The 15,485-nt window shown below is 40.1% G+C and overlaps 1 protein-coding gene across 1 annotated transcript in view; it reads left to right on the plus strand.

Annotated features, from left to right (window-relative positions):
- Slc4a4 (solute carrier family 4 member 4) overlaps window positions 1–15,485 on the plus strand; it is a 325,511-nt gene that overhangs the window by 168,381 nt on the left and 141,645 nt on the right. Inside the window, exon 7 of the mRNA XM_028752664.1 lies at window positions 10,542–10,618. Coding sequence (XP_028608497.1) covers window positions 10,542–10,618 — 77 coding nt within the window. The remainder of the gene's footprint in view (window positions 1–10,541; window positions 10,619–15,485) is intronic.

The following is a 15,485-nucleotide window of genomic DNA, read 5'->3' on the forward strand; positions in this document are numbered from 1 at the left end:
ATTATTGTTCCATTTTCTAATCATATGCTAACTTTGTCTTCTTTCCATCCTTCCATGCTGATATGTCTAAAATTTCTTTCTGAATGTGTCCCAATAGGCTTATCCTGGAGAAGTAAAGTATGAATCACCATCCATTCAGATTCTTCATCTAGCTCTTCCCACCCCTGACCCAGTTAAAAAGATAGTGGTCAGTGAACATCAGACATGGACGGGTCATGCAGTGAACTATTCATATACCTTTTAGAGCTTCCTAAAATCAGATACACAGATATGACTTAGAAGTAGGACACTTCCAACTGAGAGGCACAAGCAGCTCAGTGAGGATTTTGCTTTTCAACTAGAAAATCATGGTGTTTACCTAGCATGCTCAAGGCCCTGGTCTCAATCTCCAGTTGCATGTGCACACATGCATGCATGCACAGAGAAGTAAGCACATAATACTAGACTTTAGACCAGAATTCCCCAAGTTATCTCTGGAATCACTGAAAGCCATGGGGTTGTCATATCTTTGGACCCTAGCTGTTATTTCCATTGAAAGCAAGCATATGGACGTGTTTCCTGACCTCATCCTCTTAGGTTTCAGGCACTTTAGTCTTGAGAGCTTCTACAGACATGTGAGCTTGAAGGCATTTGTGTCTTCTGTCCCCATTCCTCACATTGGGGGGGGGTGAATGGTATTGATTGGCTGTACCCTGAGGTCAGTTAAGCAGAATGGTGTCTGAAAGGCATAGGGAGTGAGTGTATGTGGCAGCCATTATCACTGTCTTTCCTAGGTTTCATGATTCATAAACCAGAGAAGAATGCATAGGCCCAGAGAGTGTGTGCTAATGTTCTATCAAACCTTCTATCATTCTGTGCCCCCCCCTTCCCCCCTCCCTCCCTCCATATGCTCAGCCACTGTATCCACACTTAAATATTTATTTGGCCTCAGATATAGGATTTCGAAAATGGCACATACTTCTCAGCTGTAAGGGATTTTGCTGACTAATGATACAGATGAGAATCACTGACAATTCAGACAGAGCCGGTGGGAAAATATACTTAGCTATAATTTTTTTAAAAAAATTACGTAAATAGTATTTCATGGAGGATGTTAAACTATTTAAAATATAATTCTATTTTCTATAAAATGTTCAGTCTCCATGTTTGATTTAATTCAATGAGATCTAAAGTTGGCCAGTACTCAGTGTTCCTCCTGGCTCTCATGGTACTAGCACATTTAATACTTACATAAAATATGCTTGTGATATACTCTTATTAATGTATTACATCAAAATCTTATCAAATTGAAATATACAGAAAGACCTCTCCATTCTCCTCATCTTCTTGATTTTGCTTTGGAGGGAGCTTTCACTCTATAGCCTAGGATGGCCTTGAACTTACAGCTCTTCTGTCTCAGTCTCCCAAGTGCTGTGTTTGCAGGTACACCTATCCTCATGCCAGAATCAAAAGCACTTTGAATGAAGAGCCAACATCTCTCTCTTATCTTCCTACTTCCCAGGACTGTCTTTGCAGCAAGTACTTGGTGGTGTTTCCTTTTTTCATGGCCATCTTCATGTCTCTCTATGGTTTTCAGTTGTAGATATTGTCTGTTAATGTCCTCCACACGGGGAAACTATTATTCATATACTTCCTTCTTCCAGTTAGACTATTATTATTGTTTTTAGTTTCATTATAAGTAACTCTTGTAATCTTGGAGTAAAAAAACCTCATGCTTTCGTTTCCTTATGTAGCAAGATTGACAGAATGTCTTGACTTCTTGTCAAGGACATCAGCATCCGTACCCTCCCTCTTTCCTCTCCTCACTGCCGATGCTCCCGGACTCTGTCACTGCTCCTCTACGTACTGTTGTCAGTACTAACCACATCGATGTCCCTGTGTCTCTCCATCCAGTGCTGTGCTTTATGTCAGTTGAATCTGATGTAGAGAATCCCTGAATAGAATTCATATTATGGTGACATTAATATAGTTCACGCTAAGACTTTGATGAGCTCCCTAAGTATGTTTTTTGAGAATATTTATTCTAAGCTGTCGCTAAAAGAGAATTTTTAAAAACTCAATTTTCTTCAGTGTCTGTGTGTGTGTGCATGCGTGTGTGTGTGTGTGTGTGTGTTAAGGGGAGGTATGCATACAGTGCACACATGGAATCCAGAGAACAATTTTGTGGAGTTGGTTCTCTCCTTCCTTCCATACTTATATAGGTGCTGAGCACTGAACTCAGGTTTCGAGCCTCCTGTAACCTTTAGCCACTGAGCTAGCCTACAGCCTTTATATTGATTAAAAAAAAAAGAAAGAAAAAATCCATTATTATATTGTTAAGCTCACATCCCAAGGATATTAATAACCAACAGGGTGCTTTGGTAGTACCTTTGGGCAGGTTATTCCCTTCTCGTTCTCCTGTTCCAACCCCACCCCCTACACCCTGTGCTATAGTTGCCAGTTGTTGCCTGGGCCTGCTGCATGGTGGATAGTCAGTCACTGACTTCTCTTGCTGTCTTGAATAGGGATGATAACTCCCTTTTCTTTAGTTTATTTCCTCATTTTGGTAAATTATGCTAACAGGAAGTGTTAACACTCTTAGAGCATTTAGCCCCAGATTTCCTTTATCATTTTTCCCAGTCAGTTTATGATTTGGAATGACTGTAGAATTCTTTTAAGAGCCTGATATTATCTTATACATGAAGCACTCACTTCTGATGCTTAAGAAAATCCAGCATTCAAATTCTAGGTAGGGAAAGGAGGGTATTCTCTTCATTTTCAGTGTTGTGAAGTTTTATGAGAATTCATCTATAGGGAAGATTATTTTCTGCTATTTTATGTTTTTAGCTGGTGTGTGTGTGTGTGTGTGTGTGTGTGTGTGGGCTTATGATCTCAAGAAGCAACTCCATTAGCTTAGCTTAGCATTTCTATCTTTATTCTTGTTCTTGTTTAATAACATTTCCTATTATTGTACTTTGACATTATTGACTTCATCTTCTATGTGTCTGATCTTTTCTCTATATAATCTGACTTTGTTCTCTTCGCCTTTTGCAAGATTTCTTATTCTTTTCTAACTTATGTTGAGGTTTTTTTTAAAAAGCAATTGTACTTTTATTTTAAGCCTTTTATTTGATCTCCTTTTTTAGAGCATTCTGCCACTGTTATAGATATAAAATCATTGTAGATCTCTATAAATTAGTAAGAATTTTTATTTCAAGTTTTCTAAATTAAATGTTTTTCTCAATTTTTTGTTTATTTTTATTTATAGAGTATATTAAAGGTTTGAATTTTCTTCGAAATTTCTGCTGATTATTTTAAATAGAATCTCACTAAAGTCCATCTGACGTTGAACTTATTATGCAGCTAAGAATGTCCCCAAGCGTGGAAATTCAGGCATGAGCAGACACTGGGCTTCCATTGTCCAACCATCTTAAGAAGGAACATTAGAATCAGAGTGGGCAGGAAATATTGTCCACAAGACTTCTGTAAGTTCTGGAATTCAGAGGGCTTTGTTCTGTGGCCCAAACATTGAACTACTTAGCAAAGAGCATCCAAGTGTAGATGTGCTGGTTGTTGCCAAGTCTTCTACCCACTAAGGTAGAGTTCAGTGTGGGTGTGGGACATCTAACCCGTCCCTTTCAGCTTGTATCCTGCAGCTTGCTTCTGAGGGGCTCTACCTCGACTGTTGGTTGTCCACTTCCCCAGAGATGTTCAGGATGTCTCTGCGATGTTTCTGTTTTTGTGAGATATGAAGGTCATAGTTGTTGTACATACTTTTATCGATATTTTTGGATGGATTCAATTTTTTTGTCCATTACTTCATATCATATGTGCATATGGGCTGTGATTATATGTGCATGCATAGCTGTACATAGATATGTGCATGTGAGGCACATAGAGAGCATTGCAATAACAACTGCTTTTGACCACAAGGACTGCAAATGCCATAAAGTATTTATAGTGGGTTTCCTATTTAGGGTGGTATCTAATTATGTCAGTTTCTCATTACTTTGTCTCCTGAGTAATGGTTTTGTGGTGTGTGTGTGTGTGTGTGTGTGTGTGAGAGAGAGAGAGAGAGAGAGAGAGAGAGAGAAAGAGAGAGAGAGAGAGAGAGACAGAGGCAGAGAGAGAGAGAGAGAGCGACAGAGACAGAGAGAGACAGACAGAGAGAGACAGAGAGGGAGAGACAGAATTTGAAATACTTAAAAATTACTTTAGATCACAGTGAAATTGAAATACTCATCACCATTATTAGAACGGAGTCATCATGAATTAAAGGACTTTTGCTCTTTCTGGTTGAGTATTTGACTTTGAAATGTCTGACATCGAACCTAGGGAAAACTCACAAGTAGTTGGAAATTTAAAGCAGAGAAAACCAGAGCACAGGAGTTGGGCTTAAGCAGATCAGCCACAGCATTTGTTAGCAAAGATTTGAAGGAGTGGAGAGTGGTCTATGAAAGAGCATGACTTTGTGAATGCTGGTGTGTGTGTGTGTGAGTGTGTGTGTGTCACTGTCACCTGACCTCTGTCTACAGCCAGCTCTCCATATAAAGGCTTTCTGCTGAACTTCACTCTTACTTAGATAGTTATGTAAGTCTTTTGATGTCTTCTTTTTTCTACCAAACTTACCACACCTACATTGGCCATGTGCTTTGAATCATTTCAGGTGCCCTGGCTTTTCTCTGCCCCAGGCTCTCTTGTCTTTTAGCAAAAATCCCCATATCTGCATTCCCCTCACTTCCTTGGTTTTCCATTGCAGATTTCTCTCCATTCCTTCTGACTCCCAATGTGCTGCTAGCAGACAGACTTTGGCCATATTGTTGCTATCTTTCTGCCTTTTCTGCTATCTTTTGAACCCCTTACACACTCCTTCCTTGTTTACTTCAAGCTTTCCAAGTCTAAGGGCTCCTGGGAGTGCATAAAGTGAACACCTTCCCCCATAAGATGTGGATTTAATATGGTTGTCTTTATAGTATTTCTAGATGGAGGTCAAATAACCCACTCACTATTTATTAAAAATATTTATGAAATGCAATCATGCTCTGAGTTAGACCTGTGAACAAATCAGAATAAGGGTCTTGGCTTTGGAATTAAAATGTATGTTAAATCACAAACAAACAAACAAACAATAAAATTGTGTAAACAAAAGAATTGGAAAATGGAATGATCAAAGATATCAAATTAATCCTTCTAAGTTATGGAATTCCTTCAAAGAACTCCAAATGACTGATAAGTTTCTACTTTCTTTAGTCTAATATTTACACTCTACAGATTTTTACATTTTATGTGAAGGGTGGGGCCCGGGAATGGAGGGCTCAGAGACCTTTTTTGTTTTTTCGTTTTTGTTTTTTTAAATCTCTTCTTTTCTGGATAACCTGCTGTCATAGAAAACAAGACCATTTCTTTTAGACTCAGTCTCTGTCATTATAAGGATGCTATCGTATTCCTCTTTATTCTGTGGTTGAAATGGGAAGCTGTTGCAAATGTAATAACTTCAGTGTAGAAAACTAATGACAGAGCATCGTTTGCACGCACAATATGGGATTTTACACACTAGGCTCCAACTGTGAATGGGGGCATCTGTAAGCATGTATGTTTCACAATCATATTGCTATTGCTTTTAGTACTTTGCCTGCTTTGCTGGGGAGGAGAGGGGTTTATTTGGATTACATTTCCATAACCCTGCTCGTCATTGAAGGAAGTCAGCACAGGAACTCAGAGCAGGATACTGGAGGCAGGAGCTGCTTATTGGCTTGCTCAGTCTGCTTCCTTATAGAGCCCAGGACCAGCAGCCCAGGAATGGCCCTGCCCACAATGGGCTGGAACCTCCCCCATTGATCACTAATGAAGAAAAAGTCTTGCAGCTGGGTCTTACGGAGGCATTTTCTCAATTGAGGCCCCCTCATCTCTGATGACTCCAGCTTGTGTCAAGTTGACTTACATATTCACTGTCACTGTGTATCACTTTTTCTCCTAGCTAGACACGATGAAGTTTATGTTTTGATCCAAATACTACAGAGGGAAGTTTTCTTTTCGGGGGAGGTAGGATTCAGAGGACCAAGTTGAAATTATGGCTTTACCCTTTGCCATTCAGTGATGAACTTACTATCCTTGAAGTTCATGTGTGTATGCATCGAGTGATACAAATGATACATGAGTGAGCATCCCAGCATTGATAAGAAAATTAAGGCATGTAGTTCCTGCTCCACAGGGAGTTGTAGTGGGTCAGTGAGCATTCAGACCATACTAACCAGCTGAGCTTGGGAGATGTCCCTCCCTATGACAAAGAACAAGCTCAAGGGAGGGGAGAGTCATCCGCCTCACCCCATCAAGTCACTGAGCTCTGGGTTTGAGCCCATGGTAGCACAGACATGATATCATGGTAAGATCATGTGGCAGCGTGCATACCTCCTACAAAGGTTTTTTCCAAAGACCTAATTTCCTTTTACTAACCCCTCCTCCCTAAAATGTTTCCCTACTTCCCAGTAATTCTAAAGGCTGGGGACAAAACTATAGGGCTTAAAAAAAACTATTTTTTTCTGTGGCAGTGTAAATCAGATTCATACCTCTGAATTTTTGGCAAATTCTGGAATTTATGATTACCTAGATTTACTTATGTGTCTATTATATAAGCTATCTCACTTATTTATTTTCAAAACTCTGTTTATTTTTATTTATAGTGATGGGGATTGAATCCAGGCAAATATGATATTACCCATCTATAGTTCCAACCTTTACTATTTATTTGGAGACAGTTCTCACTAGACTGCCCAGGCTGGCCTTAAACTAGGAAGTCTCCTGCTTCAGCCTACTAGGATTACAGGCATACCCTGTGAGCCTTAGGAGCTTGTGGTTTTTGTTTGTTTGCTTGTTTATGATGAAATTGTTTAGTTACTCATTAGAATAAAGACTCCAGAATGGTTCCTAGGCTATGGAGTCCTTCTGTTAGCTTGCCCTCTGTATTTTATTAGATTATTATGTGGGTATGAGGTGTGGGGGGGTAATCTCTTGTTGCATTATATAAATATTTGCATTTTATGCACACATATAAATATTTCCCTATGCCATGCATTTCTTCACCTCTTTTTAATGTATCTAATAAATATAATTGCAAAGGTCTTTTAAAATTGCTACACATATACTAAAGAATAACAGCGATTTTCAAACAGTACAGAGTGTAATTAATTTTTATAGAAACAGTATGTACCTGCCAAATGGGTACTTTGAAAAATGAAACCATTTTCAACTGTGTGAAACGGCTTGGAAATGTGATTCTCCACCACTTTCTTTTCCTCATAGCCAGAAAACAGTGATATGGAAATTAATTATGACTGTGTATCCAAGGCTGGTTCTTCCTTTTTTTAAAAAAAAAATCATGCTTTAGAAGCAACGTTTCCTTTGGGCCAAGAACAATCCTGAGACATTTGAACGTCCTGGATTTTTATCTGGAAAGAGGATTTGAACGGAGCCTTAAGTAAGTTACCACCCATCCCCCAAAGTGGCAACTCAAGGATATGCTTCTGTGTTACCATTGGTGCAAGAAGGGGCTAGCTTTCTCTAGTTCCCTTCCTCACTCAGAACTACAGTGTAATGAGCTTATATTACAGGCTCCAGCTCTAAATTCAGAGCACTGATTTATTCTGACAACATGTCCTATTGCATATCTGTTGCTAAATGTACACAATACTTCATTGTTAGGAGCCTGTTGTGTAACAGCTTCCTAGGTTTGTTAAAACCCGCACACAGATCTCTGATTCCCACATCCAGTCTAATTTGTAATCTCTTTTGGCTCTTGCCCTGTCTTCTTTGGTTTTGGTAATATGTTTCTGTGGTCAAACTGAATTTCCAAAACAAAGTTATTTATTGACTTGGTTGTACAGGTGAGGAATCAGAAGAAAAGCCAAATATTCTTTTGCACGCGTGTGTTTACGTAGTGAAGTTGCTGATTTAGTGCTTTTCTTGAGATAGGCAAGGTGACAGTGGTGGCTTGCAACAGGGCAAGTTGCCAGAGTGATACCTCTGACTTTACCCTCTCAGATGTGCTATCAACTCAGATTCCCGGTAGCACACACCGCCTGCCAAGATGAGTTATCATTTTGAGCGGTGGCTCTCCACTTTTACCACACTGCAGTGCTACTTGGAAGGTTGGATAAAACTCCTTGTTCTGTGTCCCATGCCCAGAGTTTGGTTGGAGCTTGTGTGGGGTGACCATCAGAATTTGGGTTCTAATGAGTAGTGCTGCAGTGATGTGGATGTTATTGGTCCTGGGTCTTCACTTTGGTTACCATGGAGGCAGAGTACTGGGAAGCTTTTGGTTGGCTGCAGGTATTGGGGAATGAGGGTGTTGGATTTGACAGGGAAAGAGATAGGAAAAGACTAAACATTCAGGCATCTTACCTAGTGTCCTAGGTTTGTTGGCCTTGGAGCTGTTACAATGTGTTATGAAACTGAGCATTCATAGTAATTATTTTATTACTGGATATTAAATGAAGTTTAGGAAGGGCAGTGGATTTTAGTGTTAACACCAGCCTTCTCTTTTTTCCCTGGTTCCCGCATTCTTCTTCACACTGTGCTTTTTTCTGTCCCCCTACAAAGAATGCCTAGAGATTAGCCATAGGATAGGTGTGAGGAGTGAGACTGGATTTGTTTCCTTGGCAAGATTGTTATGTCAATCAAGTTTACCATTGTATTAAAAGCCCATTGTTTTGGCTTTTAACTAGTCAGGCTTTGTGGCAAGAAGGATGGCTATGGGTTCAAATAAGCCTTACAATGTTTATCCTTGATTTCCAAAGCAAATCAGTTTTGCTAATCTGTTACCCAAGGGATTTAATTTATTTAAGTTTTCAAATGATGACATTGCTATCACTTAAATAAAATGAATGTACTGATTAGAAATCAGTCTGACGTGTTTATCAGTGAAGACTGCACGTAACTTGGCGTGTGTGAGATTAAATTACCCAGCCTCCATTGATTACGAATATATTGTTCATATTTCTCGTTCAGGAAGAACTCTCGTCCAGGTAGTGCCAATGACCAGCTTTGTTTTTTGTTTTTTTTAACAAAAGCACAAAGACAAGCCTAGCCCCACTTCCTATTAGTTTCCATCTCAGCGCTATCTGGGGGTGTTCAAGTCTGTTCCTGGCACCCTTTGAATCCAGTAGACACTAGAACTTTAGCATGCAGTTCAAAGCATAAAATGCTGCCTTCTACAAGACTTCTGTAATTTTGCTTATGAAACACTTTGTCAGATGTTACTTTTTTTTTTTTTAAATAATGCCCTGTGCTCAAATTTTCCTAGAATAAAACATTCTGCCAGGTAAAGGATTTAAGAGATCTAGGCCATGCTTACTCAATGAAATGCAGCCGAGTGGAAAGTACCCCGTCCTCCTGGCTTGGAACATTAGGTCTTTTCCGATGTTGTGGTTCAAAGAAATTATATTATTTAAAGAGCTGCTGGTACATGGACATTAACTTACTCGATGCAGATTTTGGTCTTTTGTAACTTTGTGTGTTGGGGTTTTCTTTCTGAAGGAATTCGTGTCTATAAAGAATGGTTTCAAGCCAAGAGTAAGCTGTGCTTGAACTCAGTGCTTTTCAACCTTCGACCTCTTGCTGGGAAGAGTTGCCTGAGTCAGATCATTGAGGATTAATAAGAAGTGCATTGCTCAGCACCAGGCAAGGGTTGAATCAAGTACCTTGGCTTTGAAGAGTTACTCTTTTGCTTCATACACCTAGAAATTTCAGATCCCACTGCAAAATGGAAGCCCAGGATCCAAGACCATGGTCTCCCTGCAGTTTACCAGCCCACTGCTCTTCTGCACATCCCTTCTGTCCTGTCTAACAGTGTCTGGAATGACTGGATAGATTACCAGTGATTTTGACCTCTAGCTGTTGTTGGAAGATTGGTACTATGTCATATACCCTGTACATGCTACTTAAAAAAGTTTAGCATGTTACAGAGGAAAAAAGTCAAGTGTTGATTTTAGCCTGCATAGTGGTCAGGGAGTAGTGACAAGACCACTATGAGGTAAAGACTGGGGATTCTGGGCCAGATACCCACAAGGGGAACTATTTGTGACCAAATGTCTGCCAGACAGAGGAGTACAGGTAGCTTTTCTGGGTGCTCGGAGAGTGGTGTGCTTGGAAGGATATGTCCCCAGGTATGTCCCCAGGACTGGTTCTGTTGGTGATAGGTAGGAGCTGTATCTGTGCGTCAAAAGCAAAGGAAAGGGGGCCTGTAGACTAGATGTGTGTAAAACACAACGAGATAAGTGATCACAGCTAGAGAAATGGGATTTTATACTTCCTGGGTTAGATGCTTTATGATTTAACTTGACATGAGACATAACCAGGCAACAAGATGAAGTATTTGGGATTTTATGTACTTTCCAGTTAGCCATGTTATAATCCAGGCTGGATTCAGGAGAACTCTCTGGGAGTTAATGTGGTTCAAAGGCTCTCCTCCATTCTCATTCTCATCTCCCAGTGTTTAGAAGATGCTCACCCAAAGCCTGTACCCTTGAAAAGAAGTCTCTGATCAGAGTTCACTTGTGTTTTTCCAGGTAGTCCAGCCATGACCCACAGGAATCTGACATCCTCCAGTCTCAATGACATTTCTGATAAACCAGAGAAGGACCAGGTAAGCAGAGACTTCCTTTCTTTGAGATTTAAGACAGACCATGTGTCTAAGGGATGCTGGGTTGGCTTAGAGAGAGTGGTTGTCACCACTAAAATGGACTACTATTATGTGAGGAGTGGAGTTTGATCTTTTTCTAAGAAAGGAAGTGAGCTGACTCAGAGAAGTAGGTGACTCTTGGCTTTGTAGTGCATTCTCCTGTCCCTTTTAGCTTAGGAACTGTAGTTTTGGCTAAGCCTGTGCATACTAATAAGCTCTACCTTGGCTTTGTTGTAGGGAGTAAGTGGGGGTATTTTATGAAAAAGTATTTTGGTGTACTATGAAGTGCTGGCTGAGAGGTGCCAGTGATTGGCAATTTGAGGGAGGAGAGGGAGAGGTACATCAGGCAAAGGTAATGTTAATGTCATATCCATTCTCTGTGTATTTGTTTGTGAGCACGTATCCTAAGTGTCCATTTGTAATGAAGAGCAGAGAGTTTGGATCGCTGCTGTTTTTTTTTTTCTTTTGAAAAGAATATAGTGGAGTCATTTTCCTTGTTGACAGGGTGACCGGGTGTCTACAGAGAGATTATATTTCATACAGAGAGGTTATACTTCAACAGCATAATATATTGATACTTCCTGGTGAAAAAAGTCTCAAGACTTCAAAGAAATGAAAGTTCCATATTTTAAAGACAATGAAGGGGCCATTTTGGTAACACGTTCTTTGTGCACACATGGTGATGATCTGAGTTTTGTGCCCAGTACCCACATTAAAAACAAAATAGCCAAGTGTTGCTAAGCACACTTGTAATCCTAGGACTTGGGAGGTAGAGACAGGAGGATCCCTGGGGTTTGTTGGCCTCCCAGTCCTGTAAGATAAGTGAGCTTCAGGATCAGTGAGAGAAGCTGGCTCAAAATAAAATGGTGAGTGATTTATGAGAACAGCCAGTATCAAACTTTGCTTTTCACATAAATACACACACGCACCTGCATACACACGTGCACACACACACACACACACACAAATACACACATGCATGCATATATATGTATATATGTATATATGTATATATATACACATACATATGCACATATACACACATGCACATACACACACATCCACACATACATACACATGCATACACACATAAAAACACACACACGAATTCTTCCCCTGTACATTGCCAAAATTCACAAATGATGTCAGAATACAAACCTCTGAACACACACACAGACACACAGACACACACACACACACATGCACAGACACACACACACACACACACACACAAAATGGCTGAGTTACAGGATAAATAGTAGGGGACACAAATTGAGAAAATATGGCTTTAATTCTTGTTTCAAAACTGGTTAGGTATGTAATGGGCCCAGCTTTCCCTTCTGTTAAGTGGAAAAAAATAGTACTTAATGTATATGTCAGAAAAGCAAGCATCTGGTTTTTGCTCTTCTAACCTCCTTTCGTGTCCTTTGATGTAACACATAACACAATTCCAGTTGGCTTCATGCTTAGCACACTAACGCCATCATTCCCATGACTTTATTCTTTATCTCTGTCTCTTTAAGTAAGGTAGCTTTGGCAATTTTTTTCCTACTTTGCCATTTTTTTTCTACAAAAAAAGCAATATTTATGACAGTGTTCTTTTTAAACTGGCAGTCCTTGTAGTAATGACAGAGTTTTATAGGCCTTGGTGAATTCACAAAAAAGTACAGCAAAGGTGAAATTACTCTCTTACGTATGAAATGGCTCTTGGAGTCTTTCAACCTTCTCATCGGTATTTCCTTAGAAGGCCTTCATTTGCCCAGATTGGATCTCTAGAAGAACCTCTGTAGCTAATCTCTTGTTCCCGTTTTCTGTCAGTTCGATATGCTTTTTGTATCATTGCCCTCCTTTCCCCCGTGAATTAGAAGCATAATAGGTTTCTAGCAAGCAGAGTTTGACATTTCCCTGAGATTGCTTGTCTTCCTTATCTTTATCTGCTGATGTTTCTGGGAGAGGCCTCTTCATGAAAACTGATGACCCCCTCCACATGACCTTGATATTCACTCTTGACTCCTTGGGCCTCTCTCTATAAACCCTGACCTAATTAGTTCCTCTGCTTTCTTCTACTTCTTCTGGACATGGTCAGAGAGCAGGGCATTTGCTTGTGAATATGTTGGTAAGCACACACCTGTGGTGGAACCCTTAGAATTTTCTTCAAGGCTGCTGAGCTCACTGTGGTTCCCTCCATTCAGCTTTCAGTGAACAGTGCTAACTATTTGTGCCCTTTGACAGGGGACTTGAACCTGGATAAGGCCACAGCAATTAGATCTAGGTATATGTGGCAGATACATTTTTGAGTAAGACTTCTTTTATTGGGGACAACCGCCTTTTGCCAGAAAGGCAGCTGGCAACTGTTGGCTGGGAGAAATTTCTTATTTTGTTGGGTCTCTTCAAACCTGGGTGTATGTAGAGGAAGTTCCATAGCTTACAATGAAAATTACATCAGATTTTGCTTCAAGGATCAGAATACATTGTAGCATCATGGTCTTTGGTTGTTTTAACTTTTTCTTTCTTTCTTTCTTTCTTTCTTTCTTTCTTTCTTTCTTTCTTTCTTTCTTTCTTTCTTTCTTTCTTTCTTTTTATAAAAAAGCGTGTGTGGATAGGGTTCTTTAACCTTCTTTGCCTCCCAGCAGCTCCTCAGAGTAACTGAGGTTGATGGTAAGGTGATGACCAAAGACCAAGCTCAAGGGTTTTACTTGTTCTGTTTTCAAAGCTAGCAAATGCAAGTTAATGGGTAAATAATCTTGAGTGAAATTATCCACCCGAACATAGCTGTCACCCACTCAAGTGAGGTCTTTCTTCTAAAAGCACTTCTGTTCCTGCCTCCTTCCAGCGGCTGGAAGAGGACCTTAAACTGACCCACAGTCTTGTCTTCCATCAGACATGGAGGAAGGGTGATCGGGTAAAAGTGAGCTAAGGCTTCACATGCAAAAGAGCTTGAAGCCTTTTAAGGCAAAAGAAAATCAGACTTGCAAGTAGATGAAGCTATGGTAACCCCAGGTTTTATTTCTGTAACCTGTTTTAATACCATACACCTAGGGTTTTTTTTTCCCCCTTTCTTTCTTTTTATAACGTATTTTTCCTCTGGCTGGATGGAGAAAACAGGTTGCCAGGCTAGCTCGAATTTGTTTTGAAAAAAGCTTTTATAATTAATTAGCCAATGTCCTGGGAGTGAGTTTGGCAGTGAAGTCAAACTCCTCCTGTGTGCTTTTCCAAGTCGGCCTCCCCTAACGTCCATCCAACTGCTGCTGAAGTTTCAGATTGAGTGATGGTTCTGACTGGATACAATCTGAACAGTTGTGACCTTGCCTCATGGCTTCCTGCGGCTATAGAATTTCCCACTACAAGAAAGACTTTATGTTTGGAGTACCGAAGAGGAACAGAGTGGCTCTTTCTGACAGCTACAGTATGACACAAGCTGGGGGCATATTTTAAATGAGATTCTGCTTTGTGGAAGCAGAAAAAACAACTCTGTGGACTGCACTTTTTCTTCCTCACTCTGCCAAGCCCATGCTCTTAGGATTTCAGTAGTGGCTGCCCGATTGAAAAATAGCTCAACACAGTTAAGAGCATCAGCAAAGCATAGTCCCAATGGAGCGATTCAGTGCCCCAACTGCATCCCTGCTTGGATGTGGTGTTTATTAAGCAGAAAAACACCTGCGAGGAGTACAAATACATCTGGAGCACATAGCATCTAAGTAAATAATCTGGTTCTCTTCTTTCTCTCTTTCTCTCTTTCTCTCTTTCTCTCTTTCTCTCTTTCCTTCCTTCCTTCCTTCCTTCCTTCCTTCCTTCCTTCCTTCCTTCCTTCCTTTCTTTCTTTCTTTCTTTCTTTCTTTCTTTCTTTCTTTCTTTCTTTCTTTCATTCTTTCTGTTGTTGCTCTGGAATGTTCTTTTGTATGAGACAGCTAATTTTCCCAGTTGTTTTTGCTTTGCCTTCTGTATTCCTTTGTTCCCTCTGTCATCTTTGAGAAATGGGGCAGCAGGAGAGACGTGATGCAGAAGCAAGGCTTGGATATTGGTTTCCATGATGAAGTGGGAAAATAGACATGAGGTTGCCTTTTTCCTTCCTAGCTCCAGGGATCACATCTAGGGTTTGGTACGTAAGGTACAAATCTACAAGCACTGTGCTACATCTGCAGTGCTAATATGGTGATCTTCATCATTATCTTGTTAGCTTTATGTCTCAGAGATATACTGTGTTTATAGCTTTATAGGGCTTGACTCTACACGCTGTGAATGGTGCAGCAGTATCTGACACATGCAGATTCAATGTTTGGGGGAAATTGCATCCTATAGATCCACAGTGCATGTAGTAGAGATTGAAGCACTTTGCAGAGTCCAAGGAGTACATGGAAGGATCACGCGACCTTGTAACATCTTACCTGGCTACTTCATTGTTTAACAGAATTATCAGACAATGTATTACGTAGGTCTCCTGGAGGAATTTGATCTGGGATTAGAGTTTTTAAAGTATAGCAGGATTATTTTAAGCATTACCTACTGTCTGATATCTTTAAATTTATTCAGAAGCCTTGATTTTTGACTTTTGAAGTGGTGTTGGTCATTTATAGAACTGGTCATTTATAGAACTAAGTGTAAATTTAAATATTTTGTCAGAAAGTAAGAGGATAAACCATTAACTCACGCCTGAGTTTGAAATTGCTGTCTTGATGACTATAAGACGGAGCCTAGAAGGGCAGAGTCTATGACTGACTGACCACCAATGTTATTATTATACATACACAATGTAGGATAGACTAGAGCTAGCTTAGCTGCTGGGGATTTTTCATGGCATCAGAGCAGAATCTCTAACGTGTGCAGGTTCTTT

This window comes from Grammomys surdaster, unplaced genomic scaffold (assembly GCF_004785775.1).
Source record: "Grammomys surdaster isolate TR1022 unplaced genomic scaffold, NIH_TR_1.0 125928, whole genome shotgun sequence".
Classification (NCBI taxonomy): domain Eukaryota; kingdom Metazoa; phylum Chordata; class Mammalia; order Rodentia; family Muridae; genus Grammomys; species Grammomys surdaster.